The sequence below is a fragment of the Periplaneta americana genome, chromosome 14 (assembly GCF_040183065.1).
Source record: "Periplaneta americana isolate PAMFEO1 chromosome 14, P.americana_PAMFEO1_priV1, whole genome shotgun sequence".
In the NCBI taxonomy this organism is placed as follows: Eukaryota; Metazoa; Arthropoda; class Insecta; order Blattodea; family Blattidae; genus Periplaneta; species Periplaneta americana.
In genome coordinates this window covers 96989609-97014839 of record NC_091130.1, presented here as the reverse complement: position 1 = coordinate 97014839, position 25231 = coordinate 96989609, and the positions used below count along the sequence as shown (strand labels likewise).

General features: G+C 36.6%; 1 protein-coding gene across 1 annotated transcript in view; it reads left to right on the top strand.

Annotated features, from left to right (window-relative positions):
* The window catches only part of Nlg3 (Neuroligin 3), a 457758-nt gene that overhangs the window by 295138 nt on the left and 137389 nt on the right, over nt 1-25231 (top strand). Inside the window, exon 3 of the mRNA XM_069844699.1 lies at nt 3213-4003. Within this exon, the coding sequence (XP_069700800.1) occupies nt 3213-4003 (791 nt within the window). The remainder of the gene's footprint in view (nt 1-3212; nt 4004-25231) is intronic.

Below are 25231 nucleotides of genomic sequence, written 5' to 3'. Positions count from 1 at the left end.
TAATTATTTTATCTCTGCCTCTGTCCAACGTTACATTTGTGGTGGGGGGAAAGGAGACGACAGAAAGGTTGTAATGCTTTTTAATACGCTGATTCCCACGACTAAGATAAGCCACTTAAATTTAACAGAGATAAAATGTGCAGTGCTTGGGAAAAGTGACATAAGTCAGTTTTCACAAACTTTTTTTGATAAGTTATTGACAACTTACACTGGTTTATGTCGATCTGATTTTTTTCTGTATGAATTATTGTAATGGGAGGAATATCTATGTATTTTTTTCCAAGCGAACAGATGTTCCGTAAATTGACAATAAATTATCAAAAAAGGTTTGTGGAAATTGACTTGTGTCACTTTTCCCGAGCACTACAGGAATGTAAAATCTGTAGAACATTGATATAATGCTATGTGGGCCGAGAGGTGTGGTTTTGGTTTGCTGAACTTCAAGGCACTGCTAATTCATTTAAAGTTTGTGCGACTGCAGCCTGATTATATTTTCATTTGGTTTTACTTTATTTATAGTTTGATTTTTCTATTATTTTATGTGTATTTCTGGTGATGTAGAAGAGAAGGCCTGACGGCCTTAACTGTACCAGAATAAACAAATACATAAATAAACATATACAGGATGTTTCAAAAATACGGGGCATTATTTCAGGTAAGTATTTCTCACATGTAGACAATCAAAATAGTTCATTACAACATGTGTCCGGAAATGCTTTATTTCCGAGTAATGGCCTTCACAACATTGAAATTCACCGGAACGTTTTTCTTTCCGCAGATCGTTGCCGTCAAAGGAGACATTAAGAGGGCACTCTGACAGTTCATTCCGAGGCGAAGGTTGCATTTAGTGTTGTGTAGGCGTTAGACTGTGCGACATGTATTCAAATCAAGAGCTGGCAGAGATACACTTCATGTACGGTAAGGCGGACGGCAATGCTGCGCTGGCTCGTCGTTTGTACCAGGAGAGGTATCCACAGCGACAATGTCCAGATCGGAAGACATTTGTACGTCTCCATTACCATCTGTGCGAGTATGGAAAATTTAACTCTCCTGGTTTGGGAAGGGAACGACCAAGATCTACAACTCCAGAGGTACAGAAGGAGATTCTGGAGGCTGTGAACATGACTCCTTCTATCAGCACACGAAGGGTAGCGTTGCAAGTCAGTGTTTTTCATACGACTGTCTGGAGACTGTTGAAAGAGTATCAATTGTATCCTTATCATTTGCAACGTGTACAGGTCCTGTCACCAGCAGATTACCCTGCACGAGTCAGGTTCTTGCAGCAGTGTGGTGTAAATCCGAACTTTCCTGCCTTAGTATTATTTACAGATGAAGCACAGTTCACACGAGATGGCATAACAAATTTCCACAATCAGCATGTATGGGCGTATGAAAACCCACGTGCAACTGTTCCATCTCATCACCAGGTGCGGTTCTCCCTCAACATGTGGGTCGGTATCATTGGCGATCGATTAGTTGGACCCCATGTACTTGTAAACAGACTTACGAGGCAGGCGTACACAAACTTCCTGAAAAACACCATACCACATATTTTAGAAGACACTCCACTGATCAATCGTCAACACATTCATTTCTTGCATGATGGCGCTCCTGCACACTTCAGTCGTACGGCTCGCCGGTACTTGGATCGAAGGTTTCCTGATCGATGGATAGGTAGAGGTGGCCCAATTGCTTGGCCTCCTCGCTCACCTGATCTGAACCCTCTCGATTTCTACTTGTGGAGCCATTTAAAATCATTGGTTTATTCGTCTCCGGTGCCTGATTTGGAATCCCTTCGGAATCGAATTGTGGCATGTTCTGAGGACATACGCAATACTCCTGGAGTTTGGGGTCGTGTTCGCAGGTCAATGAGACATCGATGTGAGGTCTGTATTCAAGCATGAGGTGGACATTTTGAATATCTTCTGTAATGACAACGACCTGCGGAAAGAAAAACCTTTCGGTGAATTTCAATGTTGTGAAGGCCATAACTCGGAAATGAAGCATTTCCGGACACATGTTGTAATGAAGTATTTTGATTGTCTACATGTGGGAAATACATAGCTGAAATTGTGCCCTGTATTTTTGAAACACCCTGTATATATACATACAAATTAATAAAACATTTGAACATAAGATACGTGATGAAATATTTTATTTGGTTGTCTGAACTATAGCAGTTTTAATTTGAGGTAATTCTTTCAGGCATTTGGCTAAGAAGTTCATTAAATCATGTCAAGTGACGCTATGTAAAGATTCGTCTTTTTGGACGAGCAAAGCTTAGTAAAGACAATTCGTTTTGGTTGTTTATAGTTATGTTTCTGAGATTTCCGAAAAGTCTAACAACCAGATCAATTAAAAAAAAAGTACAACCCGGGCAACGCCGGGTGCTTTCAGCTAATTAATAATAAATCTGTTAAATCTTTCTCATGGCTATAGCTATAGTTCATTCTAACCGTGATCGTGAACGCGCAGACATACAGTCCAAAGGTGATACAACATAGTATAATTTCAACATTTCAGTAGTTTAGGTGTGATGTGCAGATTTCTTCTTCCATCGAATCGTTCGAATGAAAATTTCAAATTGATTCTGTCCTTTATTACCACCAGAAAGTCATCTTACAACCCATATAAATTTACTTGCTAGAAACTAGACCATTTATTACTGGCAATGTTAAACATACTTATACTTACAGTTCTATTGAATGAGGTATATTTACGAGCTAGTAATGGAGAATCCCGCGTGATAAGTTTTCCACCAACTCCTCTCCTCTGCATACCATACCATATTACTTTCATGTGTATTTTGCAGATCTGTTGTTCCTCCGAAGTGTGTCAAGAATGAAACTGACTTGGGAGCTAGTACTAAACAACTCGTTCTTCCACCTACTCGTCAACTATGTCCAATCTAACCAATTATAATTTTGGTTTCCTCTTGCAGAGCTGCTCTTCCTCCAAAGTGTGTCAAGAATGAGGCTGACCTGGGAGATAGTATTAAAAAACTTGGTACAAGTTTTTCCACATAATAGCCAAATGTGTCCTATCGAACCAATTATAATTTTGGTTTTGTCTTGCAGAGCTGCTGTTCTCCGAAATGTGTCAAGACTGAGGCTGACCTGAGAGATGGTAGTAAAGAACTTGATACAACTTTTTCCACCTACTCGCCAAATGTATCCAATCTAACCTATTATAATTTCGTTTTTGTCTTGCAGGGCTGCTGTTCCACCGAGCCGTCCTCATGAGTGGTTCGGGTTTGAGTCCCTGGGCGCTGGTAGAGAATCCGGCGCGATACGCTCAGCAAGTGGCTCGACACGCCAACTGCTCGCCTGATCTACCCCATCCACACTTGCTCAAATGTTTACGTGAACGTCCGCTAGAGGCACTGATGAACACACCGATCGAGGCGCCAGAATTTTCCTCTCCTTTTGGTCCCTCGATCGACGGCGTTGTTATCGATAACGGCGAACCACCCGGAGGTGGGGGCGGTGGAGGAGCCGGTAAAAATTCCGATGGTTCGTCAAAATACGGTGACTATATGAGCGGTAGTGGAAGTTCTAGCAATTCCGGTAGTTCCAGTTCCAGCAACAGCAACGACATTAACACCCTCAATAGTGTTCTGCTGAGGAAATCTGTAGTGTCAAAACTCTCAAGATATGACCTCCTCCTTGGCGTTGTCAAGGCTGAAGCATACTTCGCGTTTTCGGGTGAGGATGTTCAATACGGAATTGAGGCGGACAGGCGCTCGAGAATATTAAGAACATTTGTGAGGAACACGTACCGGTTCCACTTGTCAGAAATCCTAGCAACTATTGTGAACGAGTACACAGACTGGGAACGCCCGGTCCAGCACCCCATCAACATTCGAGACGAGACCTTGGAGGCACTCAGCGACGCGCAAGTGGTTGCTCCTGTCGTCCATACTGCTGATCTGCACTCCGCCGCTAGGAGGAACTCCTATCTCTACGTCTTCGACTACCAGACCAAATTTGGAGACTACCCTCAGGTTAGTATACAATACTGATTCTAACTGTTCTCAAAATATTCACTTAGCCCTATAAGAGCGCACAGTTGTCTGAAGGGCTAGCGAGTCGGCTTTGTAAAGAGGAAGTTTCACTAGTTATCTTGAAAGAGCTCATGTCTCCTCAAACTGCAATAGATAGCGAAGCAGATAGAGGAATATAAAATGCTAACTACAAGTTACTGGAAATGCATCAAGAAACAATTACGCGTAATTGGAGAATGTTGGCTACTTGAGTTCAATCATCTCAGCGAGGCGCGTCAACCAACTAAATAAAAGTTTGCAGCCAGTGACTAAGTAATATCGGTTCGTATTTTAACAACGTTCATTAAATTCATAGTATTTCAGTGAAGCAACTAAAACTGAAGTTGACTATGCCTATGTTTATTAGTTGTTACATACAATAGACCTACATGTTTAACACTAGTTACTGCATTTAATTGCGTGATTGAAACAAAAATTATTTTTGCACGATGAGACATATTCATTCCGTTCATTTTGTTCACTATGTTGATGTTTTCTTTTGTGTATGCTGAGTTGAAGAGTGAGATCCCAAAACTCGCTTAGTTCATTTGAGCATTTTTATTATTGATACATATATATGATTTATGTTTTAGACCTCTGTCAATATATATCATGCTTTCTTTCAATATTTCATGTTTTCTTCCAATCTACGCCAATCTTTGTCTAAAAGTTTGTGTTATTGTGCATGTCACTTGAAAACTAGCTCAGTTCATACACAGGTGGATAAAAAAAACTAGCTCTTTCATAAAAATGGACTTAACATGATTTGGGATCGTATTCTTCAATTGCTTACTTGTCAGAAACTCTGGAGGGTATGCCAGGTGTAATTCGTAACAAACTAAGTATACTTTGTAACGTCAATGAAGGAATATAGGGATATTTGAATTTATTTCAGAAACAACACATGTGGCATTTATCTCATTTCGGGAAAAATGTATATGTTAAATGAGATATTATCTGTTCATCCCTACACCATCTTTTTAAATCCGTAACTGAAGTGGTGAGATCAATAACCATTCAAGTCCACTTTTGGCCATTCGTTTTTTGCAAATTTGAAAATAAATTTTGGATATTTCCACAAGTCTTACGGCTTTAAAATTTTGTATGCTACTTTGCCTTGATTTCTAAAACAACCAGAAATATTACGTGCAAAAATAATAATTGGGTAACAAATAAAAAAAAAGTTTTTTACATTCTTCTCGAAACTTGTGTCAATGGACTTGAATGGTTATTGATCTCACCGCTTCAACTTATTTTTTAACTTCAATTTTTCTTTCACATATGTTGTTTCTGAAATGACTTTTCAAAACCTAATTAATTCTTTTTTCCTTTTTATTTAAGAATACACTAATCAAATACAATTTCGTTGTAGAATCAAACAAATACTACACTTTTACAGGCCTGGTATAAAAATACAATTCTAAGTCATTTTTAACCTTCATCTTCAACATTAGAGACAATGGCACCAACCGTGTCGCTGTCAGTGCCCAACTGAGAATGTGACTGTAGAACCATTCAATACTATTCATGTACACTTGCAACTTCTTCAATTCCTCTATCTTCTTGTTATTATAGGAACTTTCCCTTAGTTAGGGATAGGCTTTCATACCAGGAAGAGACGAAATGCTACTAGTCTTTGCAAGGCTGAAGGTGTTCTCAAGTAGTTCGCTAATAAATGAGTTGCTGACTAGCTTTTCCTTGTTATGACTACTTTAGGAAAATTCCTTGTAGGTGTACATTTTGAAAGTAACTCTGTTCTCCTTACAAATTCCTCGACCAGAAGTTGTATTCTTCGTGTAGAAGGGTAGCCACCAATCTTTGAATGACAGAATAACATCAGTCACAACTTCCTGAATGGTGAATCTACTTGTAAGACTAGCTCGTCTAATGAGCTTTCCATAGGCGTACTGTTTGGGAGTGTAGATTCTATCCACACGTCAAAGAACGTGCTTTATTAATCACGTTCACAGAATAGGAAGAAATGTTTCCTAAGAGGGAAGAAGTGCTTGATTGACTGAAATCTACCACTGTCACACAAACATAACGAAAATATTAGAAACTGAAATTAATAAAACACTTAAGTGACTAATAGAACCTACAAACAAGCCTGCTTTTCCTTTTCAACAATGTATTAAAAAGGAAAGAACCAACTGATAAATTGTAATTTTGATAAGCATAGTTAATATTCAGAAATAACTAGTACGTAGGGGTTGATTATACTCAAAAAAGATTTGAAAACTTACTATAGAAGATATTTTTGAGAATGATTAAATTAATTTGCAAACTCCGGGAAAAAAAAGATACCATAACAATAATATATCGAGTCAAGTGAAAGAAAAAACAAAAACTCTTCCTTATAATGAGTGTTTTGCAGCTCACAAACGATTTTCTAAGATCTACCTTTAAATGCATGTGTCTCGTTCTAAATTCTTTGAAATGCTTCCCCACCATATAAGACCTGTGCGAGATACCACACATAGTGTTTATGTATGTATTAAACATGCAAATTTCAGATTTTTACCTGACGCCATCTTTCTTTTCTGCCTTGATTATTAACCTGGAAATTTTTAACATCGAAATCTATAACAGAGAAAATGTGTTGTAACACAAACAAGTCAGCCTGGGTAGCGTAGTGGGTATAGCTTTGGCCTTCTGTGCTCGAGGTTGCGGGTTCGATCCCGGCGCAGATCGATGATATTTAAGTGTGCTTAAATGCGACAGATTCATGTCAGTAGATTTACAGGCATATAGGCCTAAAAGAACTCCTGCGGAACAAAATTCCGGTACACCGACGACGCTGATATAACCTCGACAGTTGCGAGCGTCGTTATATAAACCATAATTTCATTTTCAAAACACAAACAAAGAACAATGCATGACAAATGAACGGTTTGTTTGTCATTATGACTTATAAAGTCATTCATAACACCTAATTCAAGCAATGTACTAGGCCTACATACGTCTCTGTAGGTAGTGGTAAATACATTATAGGAAAACAAGAGGCATATATATATATATATATAATTAACATAATATGTAATATCTCAGCTACACTACAACATTACTAAGGATGACAGCTTGTAGCTAAATCGAAGTTTAGCAGTGATTTGACAATGATCAATTTAAATAAAATGGGGTCCTACACTTTGGAAATAATCCCTTTTTTTATATAAAACTGGACATGATTAAGAAAAACTCTATTCCAATCCAGTAGTCACACATGGTGTGGAATCAGAAAATGTAAACATTCTACCCGAAAAAAGGTCACATACGAATATCTCATGTCCCCTGCGATAGCTGAGTGATCAGACCTCCAGCCTATCACGCAAGCGGTCCGGATTCAAGTCAGGCCTGGGATTTTTCATTTAAAAGTCCAGAGTGACATCTTTAGCGGACCTGGTCGCAGTTGGTATTTTTCTCGTGGTTTTCCCGCTTCCCCATATTAGTCACATCATTCCGTCAACATTTCTCCATTCCGCCATCATTTCATAGCATTCCCCGAACGCCGGCTGACGACGCACGAAAGGGGCTTGCCTAGGGACGAGTTGAGTTGCCTGCTCTAAATTTGGGTACACAGGGAACCTTAGTGTAGTCATCCTGTGTGGGTTTAGGAATGAATCTATAGTCCGGGTCAGCGTACTTCATATCCTAAGAGTGAAACCTAACCATTTTTCCCCAATTACTACATATTCTAGTGGATTGTAGTGATTTTATACTTTGTAGGTTGAATTTTCTTTTGCCAACTTCGTTTCGAATTTCTATACTGACAAATACTACAAATGGTAATGATCTTGTAAATGGCATGTTGGTAGCTGAGACAAATCTTGTCGGTACTGGAGTTCCATGAAATTAAATTGTACTAGATTTCTGAGCCGGCTACTGGAAGCTATGAAATTTGACCCTAGGGCCTACTAATAATTAATTAATTAATTAATTAATTAATTAATTAATTAATATCAGTATTAATATTAATGCATAATAGTTATTTTATGTGTTGCGTTGTGGTTATAATTCAATACTATAGTCAGGTAAAATTCCGGAGTTAATACTAATCATTTCATGTGATCAAAAAAAATATACATTTTTAGATTAGGTCTCGTGAATCAATTGTTTAGTCAAACCAATGAATTTCATATTTCCAGACAAAATGCCTAACATGTTGATTCCTTTCTCTTGTAGTTTTCCTACGAAAATATGTTACAAATTATTGAATTATTTAGAATAACCTTCCAACATAAAGGTAAAGTACTGTAAGTATATAAATAAGTTATTCAGTACGTAGGATCGTATGATATCTGGTAACTGTTGGCAACACTGACAAGAAGGCAGTATTTGCTGTTTAGGAACTGTTTTTATGTGACCCTCACAGCTTGAGGGTGAGTGAGCAATAGTCCGTGAAAGGTCGCATTGCTGGGTCATACTGTCCCCTCCCGAAATTCCAATGTCTGATCCTTATACAAAATACAGAACGTAAACAAAATCAGTCAACTAAAAACGACATTGCAGGACCAGTACGTCACTGTACAGTATGTTCATTCCACCGCGTCTGAAACTTGAGACTGTCGACAACGCGAGTCACAAACACGCAGACATTACCAGCAATGAGATCTCACCGCCAGCCAGAAATGACAAATTGTTGCAACTTTGGGCTCCTGTTGCCATCTTCAGAAACTTCCTTCCCACGAGCCACATTTGTGTTTCAACTTTCACATAACAAAACAACGCGAACCTCGAAATATTAATTGCAACATCATGCGGTTATAATCGATTCCCGATAGAATGAAACGCAGAACCCAACTTGCTTCAATATCTATTCGAGAGAACTAGGAATGTAATTTAATTGGCTGTGGTGTGTATTAAACATACTAACACTGTTTTCTTTCCCAGATGAAGTAATTTATCTTTTCCGCTTTTCGACTCGTATAAAATTACAATTAAAGAGATTCTTCCGAATCGATATGATAATAATTGAGTTCATTATTAAATGCCTCTTTTAACTACAGAATCGCTTCTCTGGCGTTAACACAATAATTAATTGTAAAATAATTTAAAATAATGTGTTTTTAAATATAAATACTAGTGTTTATAAGATGATAATTGTAATGTCGTAATAAAATTCTTCATTTATCGTTTATTCGAAACTTCTGAGATTATTCAGAGACGATTAAATTGCATTTTCAGTTTTAATTATCAATTGAGAGCCATTTTCAAACTACAGACGGTATTCAAGTACAAAATGAAAAAGTTGATGTCAGTTCTTTATTTCTCAACTCTTTTAGCCTGTAGATGTTATTGAGGGACGATGAGACCACATTGCAATTCTTCTGCGCAAATTATTTAATGAAAAGAAGACGACAAATATAATTATAACTTCCAACATAATATTTATTTTAAATTACACAATAAGAAATTTTATTACAATCTAGGTTACAATAATTGAAATTATAGCAATAGCAATACTTGTAGCAGCTGTAGTAGCAGTAGTAGTGGTAGTAATACATAGTAATAGTATTATCACGGTCTAGTATATACAGTCACGAAGCTCAATACGTAGGGAATATGCATCCATAGATAGTTGCTAACCACTAGGGTCGCTACTATCGCCTCATCACATACAATATGAAACTACCGGAGCAGTCTATTGTTCCTAGTACCCTCATCAACTCAAGCTTCATATACTCGTATCGTATATATATATATTAGACTGTGGTATTACCTCTTTACGGAGAAGGGATCCGAAAGCTTGCACCGTAGTGCGAGGCTTATTATGCTTATGACTGCTTTCTGTGGGAATGATTGTTGAAGTCCGAATAATCGCATTCTTGTAGGCATCGTGACTGCTATGTGATGCCATCTTCAATTTTAGCCGTATAGGCTCAAGTTTCAGAAAAATCCCGCCAGATTTCTTCTTCTTCTACTTCTTTATTAATTATTGTTAAGTACTAGGTCAAATTCGACCCTTGCTAAAAGGATATGTACCTTAGAAGATCGTGCGGCAAGTTAGAAAGTTAATCAGTGGCGGCCGGTGACCGAAATCTTCGATTAGGCCTGATGTAACTAGTTTAAAGGCTCATTTAAAATGAAAATTAAACATAACGTAAGCGTTAACATAAGAATATAAACGTTACGGTAAAATCAAGATCATTCACGATGGGAACATAAACATAACAGCAAACATACTTGGTATCCATGGAAACATAACAACGACGCCATTTCCTCATATTCTGTTGTATACTTCAGTGCTCCACGATTGTGTTCTGTTTGCAAATCACGTAAACACAAGCATGAAAGTTTGGAGTTTGCAAACTTTCATGTTAACGTCTTACGGTAATGTTTATGTCAATGCTTATGTGAATCATTGTGAATGATCCCATTTGGTAGCCTGGGTTTAAACTTCTATGTTTATGTTACGGTTATGTTTAATTTTCATTGTGAATGGACCTTAAGTGCGCCCCATACAAAATTATATTAATTATTATTGCCATTATTATTACTATATTACAATTAATGTCATTCATATTAATATATTATCATTGTTATTATTATTATTATTATTTATTATTATTATTATTATTATTGTTATTATTATTATTAATAAATAGTAATAAAATGTCACTCACCATATAAGTTGGCTATAATGTGAATTTGTTTCAGTAACTGTTCAATGTGATGAAACAATGCATATTATGTTCGGATAAAAGATCATGACGTGTTGAAATTTTCTGGAAACAATTTTCAATTTGCTGAAGAGCTCGGTAGTCCACACTGTTCTTTTTTCTTTAGACAGCAACGAGCACGTCCAACAAAGAAGTTTATTTTGTTCCGCATTACCATATAACGATTTGTGTTTCCCATACCAGGAGGCATTCAAAGCTCGCATTTTAAGATTATCTTTCAAATCTGTTATTAAAATTTCTCTTCGTTCAATATTATTTCTTCTCGAAAAAGGATACTTTAATAATGAAATAATTATATCATCATGATGCTCGAAATATATAACACTTTTGCATAACTAATAACAGAGACATAATTGAAGAGAACAGTGTGGGCTCGTGCCTGCTTGACAGCGAGAAACTTTGTGTTATATAAGCCTTTATTAGGAAGACGTGTCATCATTGCTATTCCCACCCTTCAGGCGAGCATTTTCAATAGACAGGTCTACATATGGGAGAAGTGAGAGCTGAAAGATGGGTGAATACTGGCCAGGCCACGAGACCAGAAGAAATTTGCCTCTGTTAACAGCTCTCGAAGTGTAACCTCAAAGCCCGCGAAACAAGACAGATCTATATACATAGAAAAGTTTTCAAATACTTCTATGCGTAATTCAGATAACTAATATGTTACATAAAACACAAAATTCGGGTTTAATTAAACCAAGTGATTGAGGCCCTGCTTTACGTGCCTCAATCAGCCGCCACTGATAGAAGCTCGTGTGATAAGTTAAAAGCTTAAGACACTCCAAGGTAGCATAACTATACCAACGGTAGAGTAAGTAAATATCATTACTGAAAAATGTTTTTACTTATTATTGGATTTGCATGGTTAGGCATTTTAAAAATTATCTACGAATGATTTTGTTATAGTTTGTGAAATATAATATGCCAAGCTCGCCATACAGTTTACTATTTCGAATGAGATAGTTCATTCCAGTGATAGTTCTACAGATGACTCGTTGAAGTCCGTCTAGACATTGAAAGTGTCGTGTAGTCTATTTGCTTAAGCCCATATTTCACATTATAATGTTATGTATCAGTAGGTGGCAAAAATTACGTCATGAAATACAGCCCGCAATACACGGAAAAGGGGAAGGAAGGAGAGGAGAATACTCAAACTATTTCACATTGAATGAACAAGTAATGGTTAAGGGAAGGGAGATCATACAGTACCTCTCCGCCCTATATTTAACATTGTTTTATCTTTTAAACAAGCATAGGGGAGACCCGGGCAAAACGAATAACCCGGGCAAAGAGTATAATATCTATTTCCTAGAAACACCAATAGGTAGCGCTTTCTGTTATGTTGGGAAAGAATCCCAACCAGATTTTGCTGCTGGAACTGACTTGTCGTCATTCTAGCTAGCGAGAAAAGAAGTCAGTGTGTGTTTGAAGAAAATTGACTGTTTTCTTAAAATATTTCAAGGTAAGAGAAACAAATGTACAACATACAGTACTGCAGAAACTCTTTGTTATGTGATAGCAATATATAGGCGATACTATTACTTCTATAGTGCCGTACTTATGAAGAAGATTATTCACGTTTATATTTATATAACCTTAAATGAAAAGCGAAGTGGCGTCTGCAGGCAAAGTGGATAACTTATCCGCTTTGCCCTGCCACCTTTTTTGACTATATAAGTGTCAGCTGTATTTTTGTATGTATTTGTCTATTGTAATAAAGCGTGTTAGATCATTTTACATAGTGGAGGCATTAAGTCAGACTAATTAAATTATAAATCAGCAACACTGATCTTAATTTTTGCTTAAAAAGGTCATAATGTGTTTTCAGATGGTTTAATTTTTAAAGAGGAAGACGGAGCAAGCCAAATGGTCTGAAGAAGCCATGAATAAAGGAGTTGAAGAAATAAAATCTTCCAATCAGTGGTTCTGCTATCTGGCCATACAACCATAATGTGTTTCTTGATGAAGATTTTGCTCCAGATGAACTTACAGAACTTGAACTTGAGACAGAAATCAGCGAAACGACAGCTGGCTCAGATTTAACAAATTCTATGGTGCCAGCTTCTTCAGCGGCTGAAGAAACAGTTAATGGTCACTCAGAATCAACCACCTCTTTGATGTCGGCATAGGCTATTCAGAAATTGAAGAATATTCAATATATCAATTACACTCAGGTTTTCAGTTCCAGTTACACCAAAACCCTCAACATAGTCAACAGGAGAACCCAAATCAGTTCTTTTGATTTAGACCAGTGCCAAAAGTGGATGCGCGAAAGATACGAGTTAAACGAAGAAAATGTCAGCACTCTGAAGCTCTTACATCTATACCGATTAAAAACGTTGAAAGAGAAGTAACTTATGGGCAGGAGGAAAAGCAGAAGAAATCCAAGTCTTCAGTGCCAGTGAAACGTCGACTTGTTCAAATTTGTATTTTGTACTAATCTAACGTGCTGTAGAGGGCTGTAATAACATTTCTTATCGTCTCATATGACTCATTAACATCGTGTTTATGTGTTGATTTAATTTTATTATCAATGAATAGAAATTAAATAGAAAGGTGAAAATGTTATAGGGATATTCACTTTGCTCGGGTTAATTATTCGCTTTGCCCGTCTAGCCGGGCAAAGAGAATAGTTAACTACATTTTCTTTCTCAAATCATATCACTGTCCGTAGGTACGAGAAACGAATTGCTGTTTTGTAGATATATGGACAAAATGCATCACAACCAAAATCATGAAGTTTTTGTTTCGGGATCTGTAATAGCCTGTGGGATTGTTTATTCTTAACTTATACGCTTTGCCCGGGTTTCCCCTAGTTCTTGAAAAATGAGTAAAGAAGCAGAACTGCTGAATGGCCGCCTCACGAACATGTATGGTATAATATTTAAAGGCGAGTCTCTTAGTAAAAAAAACTGCAAGATACTTGGTGGTAATACTTGTGAAGAGAATATTCTCATTTTGAATGGTAAGAGGCTGAAACAGTCGCGAAAATCTTCTTATGAAGAAAACCGCTCCTGACTCTGTGTCACTTACCTTAAAGATCCATTTTTTGGACCACTGGATATTATTTAAAGCTTCCTACATTTGTAGACAAGCCAAATGAATGTTCATCTGCTTACTGCCAAACGCGTACAGAGTAAGTTTACTTTTGGAGTATACTTCGGAAAATTGCACTCTACAGTATGATAGGGTATGTAGCACGTATGGGCGAATTCATAAATGCTTATTTGGGCCTTTGGGGAGGCCGAGACGTAGATAATATTAAAATTAGATTTGAGAGAGGTGTGATATGATAATAGAGACCGGATTAATCTTGCTCAGGATGGGAATCGGTGGCGGGCTTATGTGAAGGCGGCAATGAACCTGCGAGTTCCTTAAAAGCCGTAAGTAAGTAAGTAATAAAATAATAGTATGCTCGGAGATGTGGATGGGGAAATTATACGAAACGTTTTAGTTACAAATTTTGTCAAATGGGAGGTTTATGGACGATTTTTCTCTTTTTATGTTGACTATTACACTCTTACTACGTCATACTACTTTTGACCAATAAAACGGTACGAAAGGACGTATTTCAACCAATCATGGCTGCTTATCGCACAATTTTATCGCGTCCCTAGCATTTGTTTAATTTTATCGCGTCCCTAGCATTTGTTTCTTTGTTTGCCAACATTTGAAACTGCGCTGGTCTGGACGTCAAAAATATATATAAAATTACAAACCACTCCAGTCGATGCACAGCAGTTTCAAATATAACTCGCATTGGCATTCAAGAACAAGAATTAATAAAAATCACTGATCATACCTATGCATCTTCTGAAATCCGATTTACAAATAAATGAAGAGCACCATTCGGAAATCCTGAATAAGTTGAATACACCATGTAGGCCTAAATCAACGAGTTCCACTTCTATTATGCACACGTCCAATATAACATCAATTGAACCACCAGCCACATTCAAATTTGAAAATTGTACATTCAATAATTATTCCTTTTAAAATTATTAATTCGGAAATTCTGAATAAGTTGAATACACCATGTAGACCTAAATCAACGAGTTCCACTTCTATTACGCACACGTCCAATATAACATCAATTGAACCACCAACCACATTCAAATTTGAAAATTGTACATTCAATAATTATTCCTTTTAAAATTATTCATGTTTATTTTTTATGTCATCGTTGTTAATTAAAACTTTTCTAACACTTGTGTATATTAGTTAGGTTATGTTATAGCTTCTGCTCTGAGAGGATAAAAAGATCTTCTGCTATATTTTATTATGGATAGTCACGTATCAGAGATTGTTTAATATTAAGATTTATTGAATAGTAATCATTACAGTGTCTGTATAAAGACACTACTGCCATATAGCATGCATCTAGCGTAATACTTGTAATGTTGAGATGGTACAATAATACATTTGAAGACATTTGTATTTTCGTAAGTCAATTAATATTTTATTGTATTGGAGTACTTCGTTACTTCTAATCTTTATATACTATCTTCTAATCGTGTAATAGTCAATTAAATCCCACTCGAATTTTTTATTTTCTCTAGATAAATCAAAACGTCTAGTGAGATTACTGTTGATAAAATATCAACAATATGACCGTATAGAATATTCCAAAGGCATCATTGAAACTCTTGGAAAAAAATACAAAATGCGTGGAAACAATCGTAATAGCCAATGAAACGAAGTGCAAAATTGCAGAATAAAATTGCATTAACTCTCCGTATGCGACGAGATTAAGCTTATAAAGGTCGTAATCGAGGCAAACTCATTATTTTCTAAGACATCAATAATATTATCCATTACGAAACTGTCTCATCTACCGTAACTGCCAGTGCAGAGTAATTATCTGAGAGTTCTAGACTGACTGTGTACGCGAACTGCTATATCGTGAATAGACACCTACTTTTTGTTCATGACAAAGCATCAGATCATAAGACGGCAAAGAATAGGTCCTATTTTTTAGAAAGATAAGAAATCTTTGCACTTTCTCGCCCAAAACATCTCCACACTTACCACGCTGAGATTACTTTCTGTCCTCGAATCTAATACTACAGCTTAAAGGAGACATTCGGATGATATATAGTACAATTCATCCGAAACGCCATGACGAGCTCTTTCAGAGCGGTACCAACGTAAATCTTTCCCGTTCTTAATTCAATTTTTTCGTATCAATTCCAGAGAAATATACTTACTTACAAATATCTATTACAGAATCCGGAGGTTCATTGCCGCCCTCACATTTGCACGCTATCGTTCCCTATCCTGAGCAAGATTAATCCAGTCTCTACTACCATACCCCACCTCCCTCAAATCCATTTTAATATTATCGTCCCATCTACGTCTCGGCCTCCCCAAACGTCTTTTTCTCTCCTGTCTCCCAACTAACAGTCTATATGTATTTCTGGATTCGCTCATACATGCTACATGCCCTATTCATCTCGAACGGATTTAATGTTCCTAATTATGTCAGGTAGATAATACAATATATTTTCCTAAGCACCTTATTCTTTTTTCGTCTTCAAAAATAATGGTTAATTATTTATTTATTTATTTATTTAATCTGACAGGATTAAGTTATTGTATTCTAAGACACCCTTAGCCTCTGTTCCTCTCTCAAAGTGAGAGTCCAAGTTTCACAACCATACAGAATAACCGGTAATATAACTGTTTTATAAATTCTAACTTTCAGTTTTCTTTTAAGCAGACTAGATGATAAAACCTTCTCAACCGAATAATAGCAGATATTTCTCATATTTATTCTCCGTTTAATTTTCTCCCGAGTGTCATTCCGAGGCTTATGTAGGGCTTTCGTGACAAGCTGTTTTCTTTACGTTGATGGGTTTTTAGAACTTCGCCCAACCACCCGCAATCTGGAGGACCATCCCGTATCGGTTGTCCGCGACTGCTTATTCAATATATTCGCAGTCACCATTCATATCTGGAGGCCGTCTCATCTTTCCGCAGTCTTAGGGCGCACCATGTCAGTTCCAAAAAATATGTTTCGTGTAAAGGAAAGTGGTTTTAAAGATAACTTTCTTTCTTTCAAATTAATTCAATTTGATTTTTTATATAGCGCACCTTAGAATGCATGTGAATTTCCATTCCATTCTCCTTATCAGTGCTTGGGTAAGTCTTATATTAAGCCTATTGTTTGCAAAAATTAGTAACTAATTCTACCACAACAACAAAAAATAGTTTTAAAATTTTCAGGAGTAAATAACTACCTCTTATTCGTTAAAATCCTGGTTTTCTACCATGTTTCGTCTCACTATACTGAGGAAACACAGTCGCCACGGCACATAATTTAACAGGCTCCCCACAACATTAGATATTCTGGATTGACGTTATTTAAAACTGCAGGAGAAAGATTCAAAGATTCATTAAAATGTATGGTTACGTCTCATACACAATGTAGTGACCAATTTATCAAGGGAATAATTTGATTTTCGAATATAGTGAAGAAACTGCTGAGAGAAGAAAAACGAAGGACCTTTTTACATTAAACTTTGTTCTTAAATTTTCGTTAGCATTCATAATATGTATGATTTCTACGTCAGCAAAGAGACGAACAACTTAGTTTACCTCATATAGATTCATCGAAAATCAACAGATAAAAAATAAGTAGAAACATAATTTTCAAAATAAAGAGTGCGATGTAATTCATGTCGGAATATTTCAATTGACAGATACTGTTCTCCAACCAGTAGATCAACCGTGAAAGGAATGTGCTTACTATTGCGTCATCTATTGGAGCGAAGTAGATATATAATATTACCGTTATAACGTCAGTTTAAAAACCATGCGCTCTCCTGCATATGTTATTTCCTATATGGAAGGATTAAAAGACCAGGAGATTAACAGTGATCTAATTTTGTAACTATGGTAGTATAAATATGTGTGTAACAATGTCATTGTTTGTGCTGTGAGAGCTAGCCAATAGAGATACGAGTACCCACGTGTGTGACCTTGTGACATCTTATGATATCAACATTCATTCACAGCATTACCCCGCTCCGTTTCATTCCGCAAAGACTTTCTCGTGGTTGGAGCACAGTCTCTCGTGGCTCCGACTTAAAGAACGCAGAACTTTACACTCTTTGTCTTTACTCTTTCGAATTCTGCACACCTCAACACCAAATTACCTTTCGTCTCGTTTCTCTTATCTATACTCTAACCATGACGTAAATACCAGATCACTTATCTGTGGCACGCTAAATATACCTCTTCATAGAACATCTTGTTATTCCTCATCTTTTACAATATCCACCTCGCGTCAATGGAATTCCTTGTCACAAAGTATTAGGGGCTGTAAGACAACAAACACCTTTAAGAACAGCTTAAAAGATAACCTTATTAGCATTTCACTCCAATCATACTGATTTAAAATATTACTGACTACACTGTTGCTTTTTTTCTTTAGACATCATCCTGATTGTGCTGCATTTTCAAAATTGTCTCATAATAATCTCTTTCTATTATCTAATATAATTTGAAATATATTAACATTCTATGTATTTTAGTTTAATTCTGCTACCCAGTTTATTTCAGTGTTTAATTAATAGTTCATAGTATTTTGTTGTTTAATTCGTAAATAACTCTTGTATACATGCAACTCTCATCTAAATCAAATTGTTGAATTCTTTGTAAGTTCATGCATATGTATATACACTTTTTGCTGGTTGTGTGGAAGAGAAGGCCTTACGGCCTTAACTCTGCCAGCTAAAATAAATCATTATTATTATTATTATTATTATTATTATTATTATTATTATTATTATTATTATTATTATTATTATAGTATGAGAAAAATGTGTAAAAATGTTTGTATATATTGTAAAGTATTAAGGGAGAAATGCAAGTTCTCTGTTAATTGGGATTCAATCAAGCATTTTATAACTACAGTAACTACAGTAGAAAATATTCTGATCCAATTTATTATGTCATTGAATTGAATTTAATGGAGGGGGGCACTAGGGCCCAGCACTGCGACCTGTTAAGATCTATTGCGCTAACCCTCTGGTGACGCATTCCCAAACCCACACCGGCCGACCACACTAAGGTTCTCTGTGTGCCCAGGTTTCGAGTAGGCAACCCCACTCGTCCCTAGGCCAGCACCCTCCATGCGTCGCCAGCCGGCGTTCGGGGAATGCTACGGAATGATAACGAAATGGAGAAATGGTGACGGAATGATGTAAATGCCTAATTTTGGAAAAAAAAGGAGAGCCCCGGGAAAAATCCCAACTGTGATCTTGTCCGCCACAAGTGTCACTATAGATTTTTTATTTTTTCAATGAAATAATTCCAGACCTGACCGGGAATCGAACCCAGGCCGCCTGCGTGACAGTTTGAAGGTCTGACCATTCAGCCACCGCAGTCCAATTATGATAAGAAATCACTTTATTAATTTATGTCACTTTCATATGTGTGGGCAATGGTAGATTAACAAAGAGCATTAGTTAAGACCTATTATGATTAGCTGAATAGAATATATTATAAGATATTGCATGCATGTTTCATCACTCGATAATAAACATGTATGATTATATTAATTCTGCATTATTATCCATTTTGTACGACAATATTATATTTCTGTAGTATTATTGCTGTCAATACTATCCTGTTCGTTGTAAAACTTACTATAGTACCTGTCTAAAAGGTCGAACAGAAGAGAAGTAGACCAAATTGCCAGAAATTATGGTTAACAGTGTTGCAGGTTTGCGCAACCACCAGTTTCTTCGCATTAATATAATTTCATTATTTTCCTAAATAGTATTTATTTTATTTTACTAAATATAAAGAATGTATCACAGAGAGTCCGACTTGAACATTATCTATGAGTGAAATCACAAGAGTAGTAGAAAGCCTGTCAAGAAATGCTAGAGGCTGAGGATTGCAAGTTCTGTGCAACGCAACGGGTGGATGACAGGGCAGCCGAGGGACCTCGAGCCCAGCCAGCAGCTCTTTCACTCATCGTAGTTAAGGCTCCAACTTTCACTGAATATACTCCCTGCATTGCGCGTTACAAAATGAATTCTGTCATTAGTAGGACTGAAGAAAGTATTGCTCATTATTTGACATGATAATTTGCGTGGAGGGGACTGGCGTTCAAAAATGATTACCTACTATTTATTTGTGTAATGATGAGAACTTTTTCGTCTTTTTACAGTTGTCAAAAGAGAAATTGACCGCTCTCTACAAGCTAAGTTCCCTTCGGGTATCTTCGCTACAATTCGGAGACAGGCGATGTTACATGTTGTTGGACCACGTGGCCTGATATCTATAGTTATAATTGAAGTATTCTGCATGTCACTATTGTAGAGTAGAGATAGCGTTCCGGGCTAATATACATGAGGTCGTGCGCTCGAACTCAACCTAGTGCTTCTTGTGTTTCTCTGTTTTTAAGAGAGAGAGAAAATATAATTGCTCCTGTCTCTTTTATGACTGTTTTAGTAATTAACATCAGGTTCATGAATGTATTATGCCATGATTTTATCATTATTTATTATGGCATTATGGCTGCAAATGAAAATAACTCAAGATTTTATTCTTAAGAAAAATATCTTCCATGGCATAAACAAAACAAATTTATTGGTCTTAGAAAATTCAAACAATTAACAGTTCAAAAAAGAAAACAAAAAGCCACGATTCAATATTTAGTCCACTTTCTCCCATCTCGATCATATCTTACATCGAATGGGCATGGAATCGACTAGTATTTTCAAGTAGCGACTGTTCTGCCACGGCATCCCAGGGATCCAGGACGAGCTTCCACAAATCAACAGGACGTCTTGGAGGGAGATTTGGCCAATTTTTCCGCATGTGCGTCTTCATTTGTGCCCCGTAGATCAGGCAGAAGAACGTCGGAATTTAGATGTCAACGTCCTACGTCTCAGGTTCAAATCCTCGTCACTCCTTTTCATTTTATTGGGTTACTAGATAGTACTTATAATGTAATAATATAAGAAGAAAAAACTTACACTAGTATTAAGCAGCTGTATTGTTTCAAACCTAACATTAAATGTGTATTATTTATATCGCTAAAGAACGATAACAGAATATAAATATTAACTTGAATATTATTTATATCGCTGAAGAACGATAACAGAATATAAATTATAACTTGAATATTATTTATATCGCTAACGCACGATAACAAAATAAGATAATAACTTGAACAAGGCTCGAACTCACAACCTTTGAATCAAGAAGCTAGTATTCTAATCGCTGCTCTACGAGACGCAGATGTCGAGTGAATCCTACGTAAACACCATAATTCTGAAACTGCTTGAAGTGCTATTCTACAAGCGCATGCATAGAATATATTCGCTGTTCACGAGTGCGGCTACTTTTTTTTTTTTAAGCTTTACATATGCGTTTCTCAGTTTCATCTTTAGCACGCTTTAGATTATGGACAGTGCTCCTAATTAATGCTATTTGAGTAGAGAGTACGGCACCGTATGTTTCTAAGGCAAAATCGCAAAATCGCAAAATTTTAACATATATAATATTATATTACGACATACACCATGGCTGCATCATGCAATAATATATTTCGATTGGTATGACATCACTTAAGTAAAATGGCTAAACCACTTTCCTTACTGATTGTAAATTGTCAAAATAATATATTGCATTCGTTCAACCATGTTATCTAACGAGCATTAATTGGAGATAAATAAATTGCCCCAGTACACTGTATTTTTTTAAATTCAGAAACACAGTATTCGTCTTAAGAAACACCTTCCTTAACAGTAACCATTAGACTTCCAAGGTCAGGAAATTCCGCTCTGACCTCTTCTACAAGTGTCTGACAAGTATGAATATCATATTCGGATAATTCTGTTGAAGAAACTTTGCCAGTCCGTTAATGTAGATTGAAGCATCTGTGACACATAGCAAGAAATTTCATACAGTACACATGATGCCCGAAATGAATTCATAGCACTATTAAAGAGTTTATATATTGTAATTCATTGGTTGGAAGGGGCTCTTGTAAATTCCGGACAAAAGCACTTTCTTGTCTCTGGCCTCGTCATGGACTAGCGAAAGGTACATGTAAATTCCGGAATGAATATACCTGGTGAAATTAAGAAGGGAAAGGAGTAGGGGTAAACAAATGAAGAGCGCAGTGACGTTCGCTCATCAGCTGTTTGTAAGTGTTGAACAGTTCATTTCTAATTCTAGTTACGTGGTTCAGTCCATTTATATTCGTCTAGTGGGATAGCACGAAGAGTAAAACTGCGAATTTAACAGAGAAGGTGAGCCTTCCTCCCTGAGCTCCAGATTCAGTCAGTCCCGTTTCGCGGACAAGTAGCCTAATAAGTCCCAGGGAACCGGAGTCCCAAGCCTTTCCTGATCAGCCGACCCTGACAGGTGGGCCATCCTGCTTCAGTCACTGATAGAGATAGGCCCCGTCCGCTTACGAGTAGCCTGATAATCCTAGGGAGTAGTATTTAAACCATTGGTACTCATTACTCGACCCACGGAACGCATGCAGTTCTTAAAGACATTTATTGCGATCCTTGTAACTAATTAGTAATTATTATTTCTAACAATGGAAGGAGTCCATTATCGTACCTATCTTTAAGAATGGGGACAAGACTAACTGTAGTAACTTTCGAGGAATATCACTTTTGTTGACGTCGTACAAAATTTTGTCCAATATTCTTTTCAGAAGATTAACTCCATACGTAGATGAAATTATTGGGGCTCATCAATGTGGTTTAGGTGTAATAGATCAACTATTGACCAGATATTTTGTATTCGACAGATAATGGAGAAAAAATGGGAGTATAAGGGTACAATGCATCAGTTATTCATAGATTTCAAAAAGGCATATAACTCGGTTAAGAGATAAGTTTTATATGATATTCTTATTGAATTTGGTATTCCCAGGAAACTAGTTCGATTAATTAAAATGTGTCTCAGTGAAACGTTCAGCAGAGTTCGTATAGGTCAGTTTCTGTCAGATGCGTTTCCAATTCACTGTGGGCTAAAGCAAGGAGATGCACTATCACCTTTACTTTTTAACTTTGCTCTAGAGTATGCCATTAGGAAAGTCCAGGATAACACAGAGGGTTTGGAATTGAATGGGTTACATCAGCTGCTTGTCTATGCGGCTGACGTGAATACGTTAGGAGAAAATCCACAAAAGATTAGGGAAAACACGGGAATTTTACTGGAAGCAAGTAAAGAGATACTGTAGGTTTGGAAGTAAATCCCGAAAAGACAAAGTATATGATTATGTCTCGTGACCAGAATATTCTACGAAATGGAAATATAAAAATTGGAAATTTATCTTTTGAAGAGGTGGAGAAGTTCAAATATCTGGGAGCAACAGTAACAAATATAAATGATACTCGGGAGGAAATTAAACACAGAATAAATATGGGAAATGCCTGTTATTATTCGGTTGAGAAACTTTTATCATCCTGTCTGCTGTCGAAAAATCTGAAAGTTAGAATTCATAAAACAGTTATATTACCGGTTGTTCTGTATGGTTGTGAAACTTGGACTCTCACTTTGAGAGAGGAACAGAGACTATGGGTGTTTGAGAATAAGATTCTTAGGAAAATATTTGGGGCTAAGAGGGATGAAGTTACAGGAGAATAGAGAAAGTTACACAACACAGAGCTGCACGCATTGTATTCTTCACCTGACATAATTAGGAACATTAAATCCAGACGTTTGAGATGGGCAGGGCATGTAGCACGTATGGGTGAATCCAGAAATCCGGGAGGCCGGAGGGAAAAAGACCTTTAGGGAGGCCGAGACGTAGATGGGAACATAATATTAAAATGGATTTGAGGGAGGTGGGATGTGATGATAGAGAATGGATTAATTTTGCTCAGGATAGGGACCAATGGCGGGCTTATGTGAGGGCGGCAATGAACCTCCGGGTTCCTTAAAAGCCAGTAAGTAAGTATTGTTTTTCTGATAATTATTTTCTAATTACTGTAATAATGTGCAATCAGAGAAAACTTTGGTTATCCTGTATCTTTAGGGCACTGTCATGTCTCATGTGCTTATTCTTGTTAACATATCTTGATAAAATAATGGTTATAAACATTTACAACTTAATATACATTCGTGCGTACATTAAAATTTTGACAACAAGTATCCAAAATATTCTCAAACAAAGATAGAAAACTGAAAATGTTAAAAATGTCCGTCATATCTGAAGAGAAACTAATGCATTTCACTGTATATGAAAACAAAATGACAACAAAAGCATCGTATCACGTAGAAGAAATTAAGCCATTTAAAGAAGCACAGATTATTAAGGAATGCCTTCTAGTAGCTGTAACTGACATTTTATATTCTAAATTTCCAAATGCAAAACAGGGTACTGGTGAAATAATACAACTAATCAACATGCTCGTATTGATATAATTTTGCAGAAGAGTAGCAGAGTCCGCGCTTAGGTTTCAGAAACACCAATCATATGTGTTGGTTAGTTTATATATAAATAAAATTAATAATAATAATAATAATAATAATAATAATAATAATACTCTTCATAGATATAATAATTATAAATCAGCTATTTCCTTAATCTTCAATACTGTGAAATGCATTATGGCTCTCGGCAAATTGCTATTTCTCATTTTTGGCTCTCCTCTAATTTCTAGTGAGTACCCCTAATTTAAACCATAATGGTATCAGAGGTATGGATACAAATTCCGTGAGACTAAATGGAAGAAACTGGCACACTTCACATGTTGTACTTAACGGAACAAAGGAATTTCGTTCTGTGTCCAAGACAGTAAATTTAGGCCTACTTTATTTCATAAAAGAAAACAGTTCGCAGTATAGCGTACCTGAAGTGAATGCATTGCAGTGTTAAAATTTTTTATTACGATCCCTATGCCGTCTTCAGAAGCTAGTTATTTTTCTCTACACCAAAGAAAAAATATATTTCTCTAATAAAAAAGAACAACGATAAAAGAAAGATAATAAGGGTTCGGTGCAACAACGTGTCAAGTGACATTTTCTAAGAAATTAGTTTTTTCTACGTTTTTATATCTGCTGAAAGAGACGGATCGTTTGGTTTAACAAGAAGTCATCTTTCGTGCTTCTGAGCAGAACTTCGGCATAATGCATTACCCTGTGTGTTGAAGCTATGTTTGGAACAACAGCAAGTCCTTTGCGTTACTTGACTCTTTGTTGCATCGAATAGCCGCGATGACTCATTGATATTCGAGTTCATAAGTGTTTTATAAGAGCTAATTGGCGCGTTTTCTTTACTCCCGTTTACAGTGTATACAGAGTCTTTCACAAGCAACGAGTCTATCGAAAAATAAACTATTTTGGATAATTTTTTGAAATGATGTTCACCCTCACGAGAAAGAACCCTTCCCGGTGCCGTACAGTCGATTTGGAGACAAACACCCTCTACACCCGCCGCCAGAGGAAGCTACTTAAACATGTGTAATAGGGTGTATTGAATCTTTTTTTTTTAATGAAGGTGGCTAGTGCGGAAAAGTTGGGGACTTGT